The sequence below is a fragment of the Pan paniscus genome, chromosome 5 (assembly GCF_029289425.2).
Source record: "Pan paniscus chromosome 5, NHGRI_mPanPan1-v2.0_pri, whole genome shotgun sequence".
Classification (NCBI taxonomy): domain Eukaryota; kingdom Metazoa; phylum Chordata; class Mammalia; order Primates; family Hominidae; genus Pan; species Pan paniscus.
In genome coordinates, this window is record NC_073254.2 from 171,625,595 (window position 1) to 171,645,707 (window position 20,113).

Sequence of the window (20,113 nt, forward strand, 5' to 3'; positions counted from 1 at the left end):
GATTTATTTTAAAGAATTGGCTCACGCAATTATGGAGACTAGCAGGATAGGCTGACACACTGGAGACCCAGGTAGAGCTGATATTGTAGTAAAAATATGAAGACTGGCAGATTATCCTTGTGTTCAGGGAAGCTCATTGTCTTGTGCTGCTTATGCCTTCAACTGATTGGATGAAGCTTACCCACATTATGGAGGGCACTCTGCTTTATGCAAAGTCTACCCATTTAAATATTTGACCAAATATCTGGGCATGATTGCCCAGCCAAGTTGATACATAAAATTAACCATCATAATTCCTTTTTATGGATGAGGAATATTTCATTGTATGGATATACCACATTTTGGTTGTCCATTCAGCATTTGATGAGCGTTTAGACTGTTTCCACTTTTGGCTATTCTGAACAAGGCTGCTATGAACATTTGGGTCAAAGCTTTTGTACTCGTTTCTATGTCTGTTTCAAAACCATGATTGAAGACCTTGATGCCTAGGTTATATAAATCTTCTGTTTTAAGACCCAGGCTGTAAATTTACTCCGAATTCTAGACCAAGAAAAAGTAGACCTTTCCAGATACTTTACATTTTAATTTGGCAGGCAAACATAAGTATAATAGAAATCCTTTTTGCAAGTAAAATGTTTTTTCACGAATTCCCCTACCTGTATTGAGTTAAAATAATTTTATTATATTTACAATGTACAAACTTAAAACTACATAGAAATTTCTTAATCTTATTATGTTTCTTAATATTATGAAATCCATATCAGTTCAAAAATCAAAACAAAGGTTAAAATAGAATTTTAAAAATTAGGGATATTAATTCAATGTGATAGATTATTTTACTAAAATCACCATTGATATGGTTTGGCTCTGTGTCCCTACCCAAATGTCATCTTGAATTGTAATCCCCATATATTGAGGGAGGGAGGTGATTGGATCATAGGAGCGGTTTTCCCCTTGCTGTTCTCATGATAGTGAGTTCTCATGAGATCTGATTGTTTTATAAGTGTTTGACAGTTCCTTCTTCACATGCTCTCACTCTTGCCTGCCACCATGTAAGACATGCCTGCTTCCACTTCTGCCATGATTGTAAGTTTCCTGAGGTCTCCCCGGCGATGCGGAACTGTGAGTCAATTAAATTTATTTCTGTTATAAATTACCCAGTCTCAGATATTTCTTTCTTTTTTTTTTTTTTGAGATGGAGTTCCGCTCTTGTTGCCCAGGGTGGAGTGCAATGGCACAATCTCGGCTCACTGCAACCTCCACCTCCCAGGTTCAAGCGATTCTCCTGCTTCAGCCTCTTGAGTTGCTGGGATTACAGGCGTGTGCCACCATGCCCAGCTAGTTTTTTTGTATTTTTAGTAGAGATGGGGTTTCACCATGTTGGCCAGGCTGGTCGTGAACTCCTGACCTCAGGTGATCCCCCCTCCTCGGCCTCCTAAAGTGCTGGGATTACAGGCATGAGACAACGTGCCCAGCTGGGTATTTCTTTATAGCATGGACTATATACTATCCATTAATGGACTAATACATCCATTAATAAGAATGTGTGGTACCAACTGCTCATGATGCAAGTTCTTTTGAGTTTGGCATGTTTAAAGTTTATTATCTTTTGAGTTTGGCATGTTTAAAGTTTATTATCTTTTGAGTTTGGCATGTTTAAAGTTTATTATCTTTTGAGTTTGGCATGTTTAAAGTTTGTTTTCCCTAAGGGTATAGGAGTTATTGTACCATGTGTTTTATTTTAATACTGCAGATACTTTATTTGTACCTATGCCATGACATAGTTTGGCTTTCACTTTGCATGAACACATTATTTATGTATTAACTCTGCCTTTACCATTTTCTTATTAGCCCAGGATAACTACTAATTGGCACAAACATAGCCTTATACACAAATGCAAATGCCAAGTACTGAAATCATGTGGCAGAATGGCAGAAGATGAAGAAAGTGCTTTGTGTAATTTATATCATGCTAGGTGCTTTATGGCCTGCATCAGTTATCATTAGTTTCAGCTCAATATATTGAAACACCCCATGATATCAGTGGCTTAGAGAGGAGAGGCATTTATTCCCTTCTCACTGGAAAGAAGCACCTGGTGACCTCAGTTTTCAACCTTCTGCTTCAGTATCCTAGCAATAGCTTTAGTCCTCAATGCCATCTTCTAGGCCAAGCTAGCTGCTGGGGCTCCTGCTTCACTCTAGTCATCAGGAAGGAGGGACAGTGGAAGGACACCCTGTGTGCTGCTTTCCAGGAATGATACAACACTTCTTATGTCTCCATTGGCCAGAACTTAGTAACTTAGTCCCTGGACCTCATTTAAGTGAAGTCGGTCTGAGAAATGGGTCTTTATTCTGTACAGTAAGAAATAAAGTAAGTAGCTATTTGGTGGAGAGCCATCAGCTATCAGCCTATGTCATGTGGCCAAACCTTAGTAGGGAGCTATGGCCGAAGATCAGCAGTCAGATAACCAAAAACTAGTGGAAAGCTCATTATCTTCATTGCACTCTTTCAAGGAAACACCAAAAGGGATTAACATTCTTCAGCCACATGTGAAGTTCTCTCCCACTTTCTAACTCTCTTTATATCTCCCACACAAGACAGCATCTCCCCACATTCCTTCCCCACTCCAGAACCTTCTCCAACCCAATGAGTATAGCCTTTCTTAATTTTTTTCCCCTGAGCTCCCATCTCATACTCAGCTCCCATGATGTAGATCCATTGGATTTCTGGGACTGCTTTGAGCTTTTCCCACTTCTGAACGTATACAGCAAGCAGATCTCCAGCAAGAGGCATGCTCCTGGGGGTCAGATGGTGAAGGAGTGGAGGGGTGTGTCCTTATTAGGAGCTGAGAAAGGTGTGTTGGTTAATGGCTACAACATTACAGCTGGATAGGAGGAATAGGTTTTAGTGTTCTATAACACTGTAGGATGACTATAGTTAACAATACTTTATTGTATACCTTCGAATAGCTAGAAAAGAGGATTTTGAATGTTTCCAACACAAAGAAATGGTAAATGTTTAAGGCGATGGATAATGCTAATTGCCCTGATTTCGACACGTGCTCTTACGGTAGGGAAGGAGGGGAAGTGAGCCCAGACTGCAAATCTGAACATTCATCTTTGATTTCTGCTACATTCCTGCTTAGTTACACCTTTTTCTTTCATTTTTAGTTTCACATAACAACTGTACATATTTTTGGGATACAGAGTGATATTTTGATGCATATATACAATGGATAATGAACAAATCAAGGTAATTAGTGTATCCATCACCTCAAGTATTTTATCATTTATTTTAGTTGGAAACATTCAAAATCTTCTCTTCTAGCTATTTGAAAATGTACAATAAATTGTTGTTAACTAGAATCACCCTATAGTGCTTTAGAACGCTAAAACTTATTCCTTCTATCCAGCTGTAATTCTGTATCCATTAACCAACCTTTTCCTGTGCCCTGCCTCCACCCTTCCCAGCCTCTAATAACCACAATTCTACTCTCTGCATCTATGCACTCAACTTTTTTAGCTTTTACATATGAGTGAGAATATGTGGTATTTATCTTTCTGTACCTGGCTTATTTCACTTTACATAATGTCCTCTAGACTCATCCATGTTGCTGTGAATGACAGGATTTCATGCTTTATTATGGTAGAATAGTATTGATACATGGATTGAGGATGCCTCAAGCCTGTGTTTGCCTCAGCTCTAGTCAATGATTGGAGCATTGCCTATCCCAAATGGGAAATGTCGCAAAGGGGATATTCTGGCAGTGTGGGAGGCTAGCGAGGGTTCACGCCCAGGAGATGTATGGAACATACCTCCTACACTGTGGTCCTGCTGAACAGATGCCATTCTGATTTGGCGTTTCCTTCAGTCAAGTTACAGAGCTGTCTCCCCTGTTTGTCTCTGGCTGTCCTCTGATATATTTTTCCCTTCAGGCACTCAAAGTAACTGCTTTCTGTGGGTTGAGGCAGGAACTGGCCTCTTACCAGGGAACTTAAGATGTTGGGGAAGTTGGTTGTTCACCTTGATCTTACTTTTTCCATTGTAGAAACCATGAGTCTGGGGAGGTTTTCTGCACTTGTGGTGCTGGGAAGGTTGTGGGGAGGGGCATTGTGGCTATGGAAGTCTGATTTTCTTACTCTCTGTTTAGAGTTTTTTCACTTCTCTCTGGCTCCAGGAACTGTCTCATCTTTATATTTGAGTTCTGGGCTATTGCTGGTGATAATCTTGGTGCTGCATATTTGTTTTTGTTTTTGTATATCTTGGAGTTCCGGGGGAACAGTGCCACCAGCTTGCTTCTATGCCGCCATTTTTTTTTTTTTTTTGAGACAGAGTCTTACTCTGTTGCCCAGGCTGGAGTGCAATGGCGTGATCTCAGCTCACTGCAACCTCTGCCTCCTGAGTTCAAGCAATTCTTCTTACTCAGCCACCTAAGTAGCTGGGATTACAGGTACGTGCCATTACGCCTGGCTAACTTTTGTATTTTTAGTAGAGACGGGGTTTCAGCATTTTGGCCAGCATGGTCTCGAACTCCTGACCTCAGGTGATCCACCCACCTGTGCTGCCCAAGCTGTTGGGATTACAGGCGTGAGCCACTGCACCTGGCCTATGCCACCATTTTGAAAACAAAAATCTTTTTATCATTTTGATGTAGGCATTATTGCTATAAATTTTTCTCTTAGTACTGCTTTTGCTGTATTTCACGGGTTTTAATATGTTGTGCTTCTATTTTCATTTGTTTCAAGAATTTTTTGGATTTTCTTCTTAATTTCTTCCTTGACTCCATTTGTCATTCAGGTGCATGTTGTTTAATTTCCATGTATTTGTAGAATTTCCAAAGTTTCTCTTGTGATTGATTTCTAATTTTAGTCCACTGTGGTCTAAAAAGATACTTGGTATGATTTCTATTTTAAAAAATTCGTTGAGACTTGTTTTGTGGTCTAACGTATGGTTTATCATGGAGAATATTCCATGTGCTGATGAGAAGAGCATGTATTCTGCAGTAGTTGAATGAAATATTCTGTAAATGTTAATTAGGTCAAATTGTTCCATAGTATAGTTTATGTCCAAGAATTCTTTGTTGATTTTTCTGTCTACAGGATCTGTGCAATACTGAGTGTGAGGTGTTGAAGTCCTCAACTATTATTATAATGGAATTTATCTCTCTTGTTATCTCTAACAATATTTGCTTTATGTATCTGGGTGTGTTGGATACATATATATTTACAATTGTTATATCCTCTTATTGAATTGTTCTTTTCATCATTATATAATCACCTTTTTCATCTTTTTCTTACTTAAAATTTAGCTTGTTTTCTAAGTATAGCTAGTTCTGCTTGATTTTGGCTTTTGTTTGCTTAAATTATCTTTTTCTGTCTGTTCACATTCAGTCTATGTGTCTTTACAGGTGAAGTTGATTTCTTATAGGCAGCATATAGTTGAGTTAAAAAAAAAAATCCATTTAGCCACTAATTGGAGAGCTTAGACCATTTACATTCAATGTTATTACTGATAAGTAAGATCTTGTTATTGCCATTTTGTTGTTTGTTTGTGGTGGCATCAGTAGAGCAGGCACTTGAGACAGAAAAATATCCCCTACTAAGTGTGGGTCTACAGGGGTTGACCTTGGAGAGAAATGTATTTTCAGTCTATATTTTTTAATTGAGGAATTTAAACTATTTACATTCAAGGTTGTTATTCATAAGTGAGGACTTACTCCTTTCATTTTGGTAAATGTTTTCTGGTTTTTAATATATCATTTGTTCCTTTTTTCCTCTCTTATTGTTTATCTTCGCAGTTTGCAGTTTGGTGATTTTTGTAGTGATAACATTTGATTCCTTTCTCTTTCCCATTTGTGTATCTGCTTTAATAGTGAGTTTTAACTTTCATGTGTTTTCATTCTGGTAAATATCTTTTTGCTTCTAGATGTAGGACTCAAACATTTCTTCTTGCGCTTGTCTAAGGGTGTCGAGTTCCCTCAGTTTTTGCTTGTCTGGGAAAAAGAATAACTTTGTTGGCTGTGTATTGTTGATAGGCATTTTTTTTTCCTTTTAGCACTTTGAATCCCATTCTCTCCTAACCTGTAAGGTTTCTCTTGAGAAATCCACTGTTAATCTGATGGAAGTTCACTTATATGTGACTTTATGCTTTTCTTTTGCTGTTTTTAGAATTCTCTTTTTGTCTTTGACTTTTGACTTTTAGACTATAATGTGCCTGAGAGAGGTTTTTTGGGTTGAAACTATTTGGGGATCTTTGAGCTTCCTGTCTCTGTCTGTCTATATCTCTCACAAGACTTGGGACATTTTCAACTAGTATTTCATTGAATAGGATTTTAATGTGTTTTCCATCGTTTTCCTTCTGTAACTTCCAGTAATGCAAATATTTGTTCACTTAATGGTGTACCTATGCCACATAGACTTTCTTCATTATTTTTTCTTTTTTGGACTGGGTTATTTCAAGAGACCTGTTTTCAGGTTTAGAAATTATTTCTTCTGCATGATCTAGTCTATTGTTGAAGCTCTCAATAATGTTTTTAATTTTATTAATTGAATTCTTCAGTTCCAAGACTTAACCTTGGTTCTTTTTCTTATATTTATTTCTTTGCTGACTTTCTTATTCAGATCATGATTTTTTCTTATTTCATTGAATTATCTCTTTTATTTCATTGAGTTTCCTTAAGATCATGATTTGAATTCTTTGTCAAGCCTTTCATAGAGGTCCTTTTCTTTGGGATTTGTTACTGAAGTTTTATTGTGTTCCTGTGGAGGTGTACTTGCTTTTTTCATGTGTCTTGTGTCCCTACGTTTGTATCTGTACATCTGTTGAAACAAACACTTCTTCCAATTTTATGAAACCGCTTTTGTAGGGAAAGACTTTTTCCTGTAGATATGGCCTATATTGTTGATTGGGTAGGGTGTTTTGGCTTTGGTTCTGGGAGGGTACAGTTGTGTAGTCTCTGTATGATTTCTTTAGCTGTAATCAATGTTAGCGGTATCTGTGAGTACTTCAGTGGCCTAGGGTGTGGTGTTTTGTGGAGGCTGTGGTGTGGCTTTGCTGGGGATGGAGATGCATGGCAGGCTGTTCCTTGGGCCTCTGGTGACACATGCAGAGATGAGGTGGTCCCACCACTGGAAGTGGGGTCAGACTGCCAGTGGTCATGGCAGAAGGCCATGAGTAGGTGGCTGTCAGGCTCTGGGGAGCATGCACTTTCGGTCTCAGGAAGTGAGTTTGCCTCAGCATAAATTTCCTCTCTGGAATAATGAGGTCACATGGACTCCAGGCAGCTCATTATACTGCGCTTGTGTCCTGTAAGGGCTGTGGTCTCCTGTAGCTAACTTTATAGGTGTCCATGATATGACTGTGGACTGTTAGGGATCTCCCACTTACCTTTTTCCTTCAGTGGGAAGTCTCTCTTTGCTCCAAGCTGATCCTGGCTGACTGCTTTGCTTTCCTTTCTATGCTGCCTTCCTGAGTTTTTGCATCTCAGAAGGTCTTTGTCACTTCCTTGCTGAATTCCAGTGTTCCTCCCTAGACACTGTTTGATGTGTGGTTATTTGTTGTTTTGGTCCTTCTTTGTGGTAGAGATGAGTGTTGGTTGCCTTTAGTTAGCCATCTTGATGATGTTTGCTACTTAGTTAAGTTTTTGTGTCCTTTTCAAAGAGGGACACAGCATCTATTCGGGCCATCAAAAGAATCTCCCACTTTGCTGTCCTATCCCATTCAGAGAGCCTGAGTTCACTTCCTGGCTCCTACTGGGTGGTGTTTTCAATGCAGCTTCCTGAAACCTTCCAGCTGGAGAATTTAGATCCTCTCAGGGAGCCAACACACCAAAATTTAAATTTGATCATCTTCCCTTTCTGGGTCTTTGGCCCTTATAACATGAGAGAATTGTTCACCAGATTTTAAAATTCTTTTCTTTAAGGAAGCAGACAGTAGATACAGTGTTTATGACAGCAAAGCACACTTGGAAACTTCTCTGCCCTTGCTAGAGTCTGAGTGGCACATCAATCTTGTTTATGACCAGTTCTGTCCCACTGGAAGAAAATTAGGGGCACAGTCTCTCGCTGAACTCTGAGCTGGGTCTGAGGAGTTCCCTTAGGAAGATTAAGAAACCGACTTAGTCCCATTCCACTCTCAGGAATCTGTTGCTGGGTTTGAGGCTTTCTTCACCACTATTGGCTCCCTGTTCTGCCCTGGTGGCTTGGCTCGGAGCTCCATTACTTGTTCTTGCTTCCCGGGAACAAAGATTCAGGCAGCCCTGAGGATTCTGATAAAGTCTCATATTTTTTAGAGATTCTTGGCAACAAATTCTTCTCATTAGGACTTGATTCATGAGCTTCTAGACCTCCAAGCTGTGTTCCATCACCTTTGGTAGATAGCCCACTGTAAATGTTTTCCCAATCTGAACAGACAGGCTGAATGTATCTGTTCTTTTATAAATACAAGGTTTAAAATTCAACATACCAATCCCAGCAATTTACCATTTGCCACATATTTTCTTTGTAGCAGTGAGATAGTTTGTAAGTGAAAGGAATCTCTTTGTTTTAAAGGGAGATCACTTTGTTTTAAACATTGATATTTACTTAATCAATGTAATGTCCCCATTTTATAAAATGTTTAATGGTCTACAGAATATATTATTTTGAGCAATATGCTTATGTAACTTATAATTATGTATACATATATATTGAAAAAATTCTACTAGTAGGATCCATGATCAATACTTTCCCTTTCCCAGCTTCTTGTTTTGAAAATATTTAATTGTTTTGAAAAATGTCTAAGCTGTAGAAAATGGCAGGAATAGTATAATGGATACTCTTTTACCCTTCACACAGATTGTTAATATTTTACTGATTACTATATTTTGCCTGGAGAGAGAGAGATGTTTTATTTTTGCCAAAGCATGTGAGAGTAAGTAGCAAACATCATGACACTTCACCCCTCAAATATTTTCCCACGTATCACTTAAGAACAAGGGCGTTCATTCTCTTACACGACCACAATACAATCAGCACAGATAGGTATTAACATTGAGACAATGCTTTGATGTATTGGTATCTACTATGCAGTTCATAATCAAATAAGGGTTTTGGTAACTTGGGATCCATAAATGGTCTGCAAGGTCAGCCCCTGTAGACCTGCACTTAGTGGGTGCCATTTCCCTGTCTCAGGTGCCTGCTCTACTGGTGATATTTTTCACTGGCTCCATTGCTCACTTAGAATTTTTTTCTCCCAGCTGTTGACATTTTATTTTCTGCATAGTTCTGAAGCTGCAGCAGTTGTTCTTATGCCTTCTTGATTGTAAATTTCATAGAAGCTGTCAATTTCTAAGGGATTTCATCTCCTTTGATGCAGCCAGGTCAATAGCTACAAACCTGTCTGAGAATGTCTGCCATCGGCCTCCTGTCTGTCTAGAAAGGTGTCTTAGTCTCTCAGCACTTTGGGAGGTTGAGGTGGGCGGATCACAAGGTGAGAAGATCAAGAACATCTTGGCCAACATGGTGAAACCCCATCTCTACTAAAAATACAAAAATTAGCCAGGAGTGGTGGCGCGCGCCTGTAGTCCAGCTACTCTGGAGGCTGAGGCAGGGGAATCGCTTGAACCCGGGAGGCGGAGGTTGCAGTGAGCCGAGATTGTGCCACTGCACTCCAGTCTGGGTGACAAGAGCAAAACCCCATCTGAAAAAAAAAAGAAAGAAAGTTATCTTAGTCTATTAAGGCTGCCATAACAAAATACCATAAACGGGATGGCTTATAAACAACAGAAATTTCTTACAGTTCTAGAGGCTGGGAAGTTAAAAATCAAGGTGCCAGCAGATTTGATGTCTGGTGAGAGCATGCTTCCTTGTTCATAGATGATGCCTTCTTGCTGTGTCTTCACATGGTAGAAGGTGTGAGGCAGCTCTCTGGGGCCTCTTCTATAAGAGCACTAATCCCATTCAAGATGGCTCTGCCTTCATAACCTAAGCAACTTCCAGAGGTCCCACTTCTTAATATCATCATTGTGGAGGTTAGAATTTCAACATATGAATTTAGGAGGACACAAACGTTCAGACTGTAGCAAAAGAAGTTTTGTGCCTTAAGAAGTTCTATGGGTTATAGTAGGTAAAAACTGTTTTTGTTTTTGTTTTTTTGTGACGGAGTCTCACTCTGTCACCCAGGCTGGAGTGAATGGTGTGGTCTCTGCTCACTGCAACTTCCACCTCCTGGGTTCAACTGATTCTCCTGCCTCAGCCTCCTGAGTAGCCGGGAGTACAGGCCCCCGCCACCACAACCAGCTAATTTTTGCATTTTTAATAGAGATGGGGTTTCACTATCTTGGCCAGGCTGGTCTCGAACTCCTGACCTCGTGATCCACCCGCCTTGGTCTCCCAAAGTGCTGGGATTACAGGTATGAGCCACCGCGCCTGGCCAAAACTGGTTTCTAGTTTATGAGTTCAGCAGGTATTTGACTCTGGATTCCTCAATTTAGTGATGTCACACAAAATGGTATAAATAAATCTGATTTTTTCCATCTGGACATCTATATCCCAAGCAGTCACATCTCCTCTAGATCATGTCCTAATCTTAGAACAGTTGCTCCCATTCCTCAGACTTTCTAGTGGGATAGTGAGAGCCTTCAGAGTGTAGAACAGGCTCACTTGTGCCATTATTCAGATGCTCAGCCACAGTGAAGATGCACTCTATGCCCAACCGTAGGGAGAGATTTCAATCTCTGACAGTAGTCTCCACATGTCATCAACGTAAGTCATAGTCATCTCAAAGCCCTTCAGCAATACATAATCAGGAGTCGAGCAACTAAATGACAGTTGTTTGTTTTATTATCATCAGTAAAAAAAATACAAAGAAATTCATTCACTGGGGCAGCAACATTCTCATTCCCCTTTCTCTCTCATTACAGTGCTGCACAACACCAATGCCTTCTCACAGTTCCCTCTTGCATGATTCTAGGTTTCGTCAGGAAGGCTTTCCTGCAGCCTAGTTAGCATAGACTTCATTTTTCTCCCCACTTCTCTCTCAGCTCTTTACCGTGTAGGTCAATTTAGCCTCCCTGGCTTGCTTCCTTCCTGACAATCTCCCCCTTTACCCAAATTCTACCCTAGAAGCAATTAGATAAAAGTAGATGCATCAAGAAAACATCTTTTCTTCTTAGGAAAGAAGGGATGGGAGGGAAGGAAGAAAACAGCAAATACTTATTATTTGGTGTCTTTTATTCTGTTACTTTCTTACTTGTTTTTTTTTAATGATCTAACCACAAAACGAAAACACAAAATAATGCTTTTTCTTTGAGAATATACCTGAACAGTTTACCTCAATTGTCAGGAAGCGCAGGACTAAATTCAGAGCTGTACTGGTCTTTGTTTGCTCTTTGTCTATTCATTCCTTACTGATATGTTTATTTATTTATTTCAGGTTAATTTATTTTGATCCTTTTAAAGAGCTTCCTTGTAAATGCACTTTCAAATAAGACTTTTATTAAGATACAGTTGATATACCATAAAATTCACTTTTTAAAAGTGTACAATTTAGGCCGGGTGCACTGTATTCCCAACAGTTTGGGAGGCTGAGGCGAGAGGATCACTTGAGGCCAGGGGTCCAAGACCAGCCTGGCCAGCATGGCAATACCATATCTCCACTAAAAATACAAAAATTAGCGGGCATGGTGGCACACACCTGTAATCCCAGCTACTGGGGAAGCTGAGGCACAAGAATTGCTCGAAACCAGAAAGCAGAGGTTGCAGTGAGCTGAGATTGTGCCACTGCACTCCAGCCTGGGTGACAGAGCAAGACCCTGTCTCAAAAAAAGTGTACAATTTAGTGATTTTTAGTATATGCACATATATAGCAAATGGCACCACTATCATATTTCAAAACATTTTCATCCCCTCCAAGAGAAACCCTGTACCCATAAGTGGTTGCTCCCCATTCTGTCCTCCTACTAGCCCCTGGCCTTTTCTGGATCTTTCATATAAATGGGATAATAGAATATGTGTTTTTTTGCAATTGGCTTCTTTCCCTTAGCATGATGTTTTCAAGGTTTACCTATGTGGTAGCATGTCCCAGTACTCTATTCTTTTTTACTGCTGAATGATATTCCATTGTATGGCTATACCACATTTTGTTTTTCCATTTGCCAGCTGATGGCATTTAGGTTGTTTCTACTTTTTGGTGATTACGAATAATGCTTCTATGAACATTTGTGTACAGTTTCTGTGTGGGCATAAGTTTTCAGTTCTCTTGCCCATACGCCTAGGAATGGAATTGCTGGGTCATGTGGTAATTCTATGTTTAATATTTTAAAAACTGGCAAACTATTTTCCACAGTAGCCACATCATTTTACATTCCTACCAGTAGTGTATGAGAGTTCTAGCTTCCTCACATCCTTGCTAACACTTGTGATTGTCTGTCTTTTTTATTTTAGCCATCCTTTGATATTTTTAATGATCAGTGAAAACAATTTGTGTCTGTGTGAAGTTGCTTCAAATTCTTTTTTTTATTGTGGTAAAATAAAAATAACATAATATATATCATTTTACCCATTATTAAGTGTACAATTCCATGGTGTTAAGTACATTCACAGTGTTGTGTAACCATTATCACTATCCACATCTAGAATTTTTCTATCATCTCAGACTGAAACTTTGTGCCCATCAGACAATAGCTCTCATTTCTCCTCTTCCCCAGCCCCTGGTGACTTCTATCTTACATACAATTCCTATGAATTAGCCTATTCTACGTACTTCATATAAGTGGAATTATAAAATATTAGTCCTTTTGTGTCTGGCTTATTTTACTTAGCATGTTTTCAAGGCTCATCCATGTTGTAGTTGTAGTATGTGTCAGAATTTCATTCATTTTTTTTTTCTTGAGACTGAGTCTCGCTCTGTTGCCCAGGCTGGAGTGCAATGGCGCAATCTTGACTCACTGCAACCTCTGCCTCCTGGGTTCAAGTGATTCTCCTGCCTCAGCCTCCCGAGTAGCTGGGATTACAGGTGCCTGCCACCATGGCTGGCTAACTTTTGTATTTTTTTTTTTTTTTTTTTTTGTTAGTAGAGATGGTGTTTCACCATGTTGGCCAGGCTGATCTCGAACTCCTGACCTCAGGTGATCTGGCCGGCTGGGATAATAGGCATGAGCCACCACATCTGGCCTTAAACTCTTTTTGTAAGTAACTCTGGCCTAATCTTAAGTAATAAGCTAATACGGAGAATGTGCCTCACCCTCCAGCATACTGTGTGTTTTGGCTTTAAGATCTTGGGACAGCTTCTCAGAGGAAGACACCACTCCTCCCCACAGTTGCAGCTGTTCACCTCCCAGACTCACTGGTAAAGTTAGAAGACGCTTCTGAAAAACTGCCCATCTATATTTTCCTCACAGCAGTTGTGAAGACTTGCTGAGGTGGATTTAAGTTGGGGCTCTCATGGGATACAGCATTAGAAGAGGGGACATTTTGCTCTTCCTAATGTTTATATACCAGCAATGTCCCATTGGTCAGGGCAGAAAGTTGAAGGTGCTTTTGCTTATGGACCTCATAGAGTGTGTGTGCACATACCAGCAGGCTTAATTTTAAAATCTGACCCCAGAATTATGCTGTCTACAGTTTTATCTCATTGATTTTTCAAATAAGGGTACTCTAATGTGTTGTTTTTAGCTGTAAGTGTCTTAAGACATGTTTGTCCAGCACATATGCTTAGCAAAATCTCTAACTGTTTGGGATGAACTCCATTCTTTATTCATAAAGAGGGTATGAAGTGAATTCCATTGACTTCTGATTTGTCATGTTTATACAGTTTTCCTCACTAAATACAAAAGGAGTTATCAGCATTCTCTTGACTTTCTAGATTAAAACTTTGGAACAGACTAAAGCCATTGAAGATCTAAACAAATCCAGAGACCAACTGGAGAAGATGAAGGAGAAAGCTGAGAAAAAGCTCATGTCTGTCAAGTCAGAACTGGATACCACAGAACATGAGGCTAAGGAGAATAAAGAAAGGGCCAGACACATGATAGAAGTGGTAACCAGTGAAATGAAGACACTAAAAAAATCTCTGGAAGAAGCAGAAAAGAGAGAAAAGCAGGTGGGTCTAAATCTGGTGATGAAACCTTGTTTAGGAAATGACAGGACAATTCAAGAGCTTGATATTAATACTTATTCATGCATTTCTTTTTTAAAAAGTTTGGACTGTTTCATGAATTTGTATGTCATCGTTTTACGAGGGCCGTGCTAATTTTCTCTGTATCATTCCAATCTTAACACATGTGCTCCCGAAGCGAGAACTAGTCACATATTTATTCAAAAGCAGTTTACAAAGCTTTCTATATCTTTTCAACATATCCACCTGCCCCTCCAGCATCTTTTTGGCATTCAAGTAACCACTATGATTTACCCCGCTAAGAAAAATTATTCACATTTCCATGGCACAAATTGTAGGAAAGGAAAAGACATTCTTATTCAAGCAGCGGAAGGGTTTTGGTGAAAAAACAGGTTCTGGTTCTGGGGAGGTTTTTGTTATGTTAGGTGATCGCCTCTGAAGTTTGCATCATCATAGAGCTCTTAACGTTAACCAGGGCTTTGGCCTCAGGAGGGAAGCCTTATCTGTAGCAGAGATCAGTTGCAGGAAACAGCCCCAAATCTCAAACAGTGGCACCCAGACTTGATGGCCGACCAGGCACAGATGTAAGCCATAAAAAAGTACTCATTTGCTTGCTGGCTACAAGAAGGAGCATTTTATCTAGTGAGTCCATCAGGAGGTCAGGCGTAAAGAAACATGTACCGGGCAGCTTGACCTCCATTGCTTTTGGCTTTTGTCTCTTTCTCCTTTTGAAGCTCAAAAGGGCATAGAGTGGACTCTGATCCTAGGATTTTTTTTTCCCTGCTTTGGCTGCCTCTGTTTTGGTTCATATGTCAAGCAGAGACGGGGAAAGCCAAACGACACAATGAGCGTTCTCAGAAAGGAAACTTCTTCGGAATGAAAAGTTTTGGCCACCTTGGAAAGGGTAGAAGTCTGAGAGAAACTTTTTCATCAGGGAGACTAGGTCGGTGTCTTAGTCCCTTCAGGCTGCTATAACAAAGTACCATCTACTGGGTGGCTTATAAATAATAGAAATCTCTTTCTCACAGTTCTGGAGGCTGAGAAGTCCAAGATCAAGGTGTCTGCTGAGCACAGCTTCCTGGTTCAGAGTCAGCCCCTTCTTGCTGTGTCCTCACATGGTGGAAGGAGCAAGGCAGCTCTCTGGGGCCTCTTTTATAAGGGCACTAATCTTATTCATGAGGGCTCCACCCTCATGATCTAATCACCCACCAAAGGCCCCACCTCCTAATAGCTTCACATTGGTCATTAGAGTTCAACATAAGAATTTTGAGGGGTCATAAAATTCAAACTGTAATAGCTAAAAACCATTCCCAAATTGGACTCTGCAAGGGAAGCGGGTTGCAGAGCAAATGAGCCTGGGGTGGGACTGTTTGGGTGGCATTCTCTTGGATGTAACTGTATTCAGTTTGGATCATCCCTTTTCTAAAATGGGGGGTGCCTTTAATGAGGTGTTGGCCAGATGCCCTGATTTATCTGCTTTTGCATTAACCTAGAACCACAGAAACCAGCCTATGAGAATCTGAAGGGGTATGAGGCATATTTCAACCATTGTCCCCAGCCCCTACTTTTCTTTCTTCAATGGACAAATAGAAGTCCCAGAGCAGTCCCATGGAATATGGCTTGTGAAATGGCGATCTGTGTGACATGACTTGATAGTAATTTAGAAGTCCTCCTGTTTTCATTAGCTTATACTTTCTTGCTGTTTGTTCTTTTTTTTTTTTTTTTTTTTTTTTTTTTTTAGTGTAAGAGGTTATCAGCCAGCTAAAATCCCAAAGCATGTTTACCATCCGTGGACACAACCCCACCAACATTTGTTTAGTTCTTCCTAGTATGCAGAGCACACACACAGTCACCATTTCATGTGATCTGAATTTCAGGGCAGCCCTTCGACGTAGGTGTATGGTTAATCCCAACCTGGAGATGAGAAAATGAAGGCTTAGTGAGGTCTGGGTCTCATTCATGGTTACTTAACTTGGATTCTTGACTTAGTAGCCAATACCACATCAGTTGGCTCATCAGAAAAGTGATTGTGAAATCTCTGAAGGTTGGCAGTTGATGTGACTTATCTGGAATCTGGTATTTTATAAGTGAGAGAACTAGGAAGAGAGTAGATAATTTCCCTACCTCGTGCAAACCTGGGTTTTCTACAGGTTTTTTGTTTGTTGCATTTGGCTCAGCAGTAGTTGATACATTTTGTTCTCCCAGTTAATGAGTTTCTGTTTGATATTGCAGCTGGCAGACTTCAGGGAGGTGGTGTCGCAGATGCTAGGCTTGAACGTGACCAGCCTTGCTCTTCCTGATTATGAAATCATCAAGTGTCTTGAAAGATTGATCCATTCACATCAGCATCACTTTGTTACCTGTGCCTGCCTCAAAGATGTGACTACTGGGCAAGAGAGGCACCCACAAGGCCATTTACAGCTTCTTCATTGAACACTGTATCTCTTGAGAGAGGTGGCCATAAGACATGGGACACAATTCCCAATTTCACAAATTCCTCATGTCTTTGAGATTTGATCAGTTTGTGAATATTTTATGCTTTGATGATATAGTGAGAATGCATCACTTGCAAAAACGATCTCAAAAGTGTCAGCCTTAGATAAACGTTCAGCATTAAAAACGCCTATTATTTCATTTACTAGCATTTTAGGATCCAGAAGAATTCCACCAGATTGCATGAGTTAGATTGGGAAATGGGAGTGGGAGATAACATTGGGAGGTATCTATTTTAAGTCAGGGGCTTTACTAGCCAATTTAGTTCTCACAATAACCATGTGGAGAAGCTGTGACATTTTTAATTTACAACCTTTCTGGGGCTCAGACATAAAGTTACCTATCCAAGGTTGCAGTTGGGTAGTGGTGGGACCAGGATGGACAACTCATTGGCCCTGCCTCAAAGGCCATGCCTCTTCTCCTGCTACGCAGAATCTGTTTCTCCTGAATCTCTGTGATGCTGGTGGGAATTGTTTGCATAGAGGAAGGACAATAACCCTGCCATCGAGAGTTAATGTCCGGGCTGGTCATAGTGGTTCATGCCTGTAATCCCAGCACTTTGGGAGGCCAAGGCAGGCATATCATTTGAGGTCAGGAGTTTAAGACCAGCCTGGCTAACATAGTGAGACCCTGTTTCTACTAAAAATACAAAAATAAGCCAGGTGTGGTGGTGCGTGCCTGTAATCCCAACTACTCAGCAGGAGAAGCGCTTGAACCCAGGAGACGGAGGCTGCGGTGAGCCAAGATTGTGCCACTGCACTCCAGCCTGGGCGACAGAGTGAAACTACATCTCAGAAAAAAAAAAAAAAAAAAGTTAATGTCCAGAAATGACAGATTTACAAGTGTAAGCTATATGATTTCTTCAAAAAGCAAAAGCAATATACCTAATTCATTTGGATCAAACTTACATAGGTCTCAGGTCCTGTAAGAAACTTGCCTGTTCTAAATGTTGCTACCAGATTATATCTGGTGGTAATTGTTAATGTTTCAGCAGGGCTGGCCTCAGTCCTTTAAAATGGAAAGCTTTATTTGGAGCCCAACCCTATAAGATGAAGAAATCCTATACAGTCTTATTCACCAATATATCCAATACACCCACAGCAATGGTACCTTTTTAAGATCAGGATTTTATTATGAATTCCTGTCACTTTCTGTTTTCCATTTAAATTTCTATTTTACAAATTTTTCAGGGAATCATATTCTTAACTTCACTGAGAAAAATGTGTTACTCTTTTGGACAATTTATCTTATTTCTATCATATAAGATGTATTTTTTTATTGTCCTTAAAAGAAGCTCTAGCATGAAATTAAAGGAAAGGGAAAGAAATAAATCTGGTGCACCCGAACATTAGGAGAAAATGAAAAATATACAACCAACCGTTCGTGAGTCATCAAAAAGTCAAAGTCAGCCTGGCCAACATGGCAAAACCCCGTCTCTACAAAAAATACAAAACTAAGCCCGGTATGTTGGCATGTGCCTGTAATCCCAGCTACTCGAGAGGCTGAGACACGAGAATTGCTTGAACCTGGGAGGCGGAGGTTGCAATGAGCCGAGATCGCGCTACTGCACTCCAGCCTGGGCAACAGAGAGAGACCTTGTCTCAGAAAACAACAACAACAAAAAGTCAGAGTCATAATAAGCAAATTATTGGCTTCTTTCTTCTAGACTAAAAGAAATTAAAGAGATGAAACAATCAATTGCAAGGGTCAAAACTAGATTGGATCTTGGTTTGAATGAAAAAAAGCACAAAATATTCTTGCAATAATTGTAAAAATTTGAATGTGGACTAAGTCCTAGATTATATTAAAATATTTTTAATTTTTTAAGCTTGACAAATGCACTGATTGTTATACTTTAAATAACTAAAAATCTGAGAATCCACAGTGCTACAGACAATAAGTGATAAAATGGGAAAAAATAGTGAAGATCTTCTTTTAGGAAAACTACCAATAAATGTAGAATGGATGATTCCAAAAAAAAAAAAAAGAAGAAGAAAGAAAGAAAGAAAGAAACAGAAAAACCTAAAGGAAAGCGAATGAATTTGACACCTGTTGGTTGGATGACAGACCACACAGAGGGAGAGTGACCAGGCTTTGCTTGTGGAGCGGGCATCCCTGCCTAGCTATCTCCTTCATGTGCAAGGACAGTATAAGTAGCATTTTGCATGTGAGTAAACACACCTGCGCAGCCCTGGCTGAGGTCACTAGGCTGGCCAGAGGCAGGACAGGCAGTCTTGAATTTCCTCTAGGGGAGGCCTGCAGTTTTCCCCACCAACCCCTTTTCACATGCTCCAAAGACGTAGTAGTGTCTGCTGTTTTGGATCGAAAATCACCTTGAGTGGAGGAAGTGACTTCACTGGGTCTCTGGAGGCTCTCGGAGCTTGAGTGGCTCTGCCCCACCCTGAATCATGCCCCTATAAATGCAGTTATGGGTGGATGTGGGTGTATGAGAGTGGAGATTGTTTTTGTACATTCTCTTTGTTTTCATTTTCCAAATATAATCTTTAATAAACTTGAGTTAGTTTCTTGGGAAATTTATTTTCTACGCTATTCAAAGATATTTTAAATAATATTTTAAAAACATGAAATTTTTTTTTCATTTTTGATTTGATATCATTAATTTTATATCAGGATTCATGTAAGAGACTAAAAATGATCCATAGTGGTTAGTATTGTAATTTCTGTTTATTACATGAAATTACATTCCATTTATCCAAATATATGTTTATATAATATTTCCACTGTGTGACTCTAGTGATCTTTAACATACACAGAATGATCTACAGTGATCTTTAACATACTCAGAAATATGAAAAATGTTTGAATATGATCTTTAGGGACTTCTAATGAAAGGGGTATATGAAATGGGAACAATAAATTCTGTACATGTATACAGTCCATATACACATTAAGTGTTTGTCATTTGGACAAATTGAAAACTTTTAATAAAGCCATTTTCTTCTTTGTTAAAATGCCAGTTGGTTGTTGGATTTCCCTTTATGGCAATCATTCCAGAGTTGGCAGGCCAGCTTTGAATTTTTAGGTTAGATTTTGTTCTTCTATGATATCCATGTATATTTTATGCTGTCCAATAAAATGCACTAGGTTGATATGATTTTTACATAAGGCTTTAAAATATTTAATACTAACTCTTCTGTCAAATACACTTGAGTGATAGTGATTTTGCACTGAGGTTATTATTCTGGTCACTGTCTGAGACATCTAAATCGATGCATAAAAACATCTCATTTAGGGAAAACAATTTAAGCTTGACCTATCTAAAATTTCCAGTTTTACCTTACAGTCTGTTTTACAGGTGAACAGCAAGTGATTCAAGGTCCAGGGGTGGCAGGCTGAAGCTGTTAAAGAAATCTACATTATTGATATTGTCATAATACTTACGACTCAGAAATGGAGTCTCATTTTAACTGGGGAAGCATTTCATGGTTATGTAGCCTTTGGCTTGGAAAGTCTCACCCAGTTGATGCAGTAGTGATTTTATCCACATTATTGGACACTTCACTT

At 39.6% G+C, this 20,113-nt stretch overlaps 1 protein-coding gene and 1 non-coding gene across 4 annotated transcripts in view; one reads left to right on the plus strand and one right to left on the minus strand.

The window, feature by feature from the left end:
• CCDC170 (coiled-coil domain containing 170) overlaps positions 1 to 19,535 on the plus strand; it is a 128,226-nt gene extending 108,691 nt beyond the window's left edge. For all 3 annotated transcript variants that reach the window (XM_008963897.4, XM_063605036.1, XM_055114229.2), the window contains 2 exons: positions 13,844 to 14,080; positions 16,328 to 19,535. In XM_008963897.4, the coding sequence (XP_008962145.2) occupies positions 13,844 to 14,080; positions 16,328 to 16,528 (438 nt within the window). In that variant the 3' untranslated portion in view covers positions 16,529 to 19,535. The remainder of the gene's footprint in view (positions 1 to 13,843; positions 14,081 to 16,327) is intronic.
• On the minus strand, positions 14,174 to 14,280 carry LOC112440191 (U6 spliceosomal RNA). Its single transcript, XR_003028378.3, has one exon. It is a non-coding gene; the product is annotated as a U6 spliceosomal RNA (small nuclear RNA).
• Positions 19,536 to 20,113: the final 578 nt, after the last annotated feature.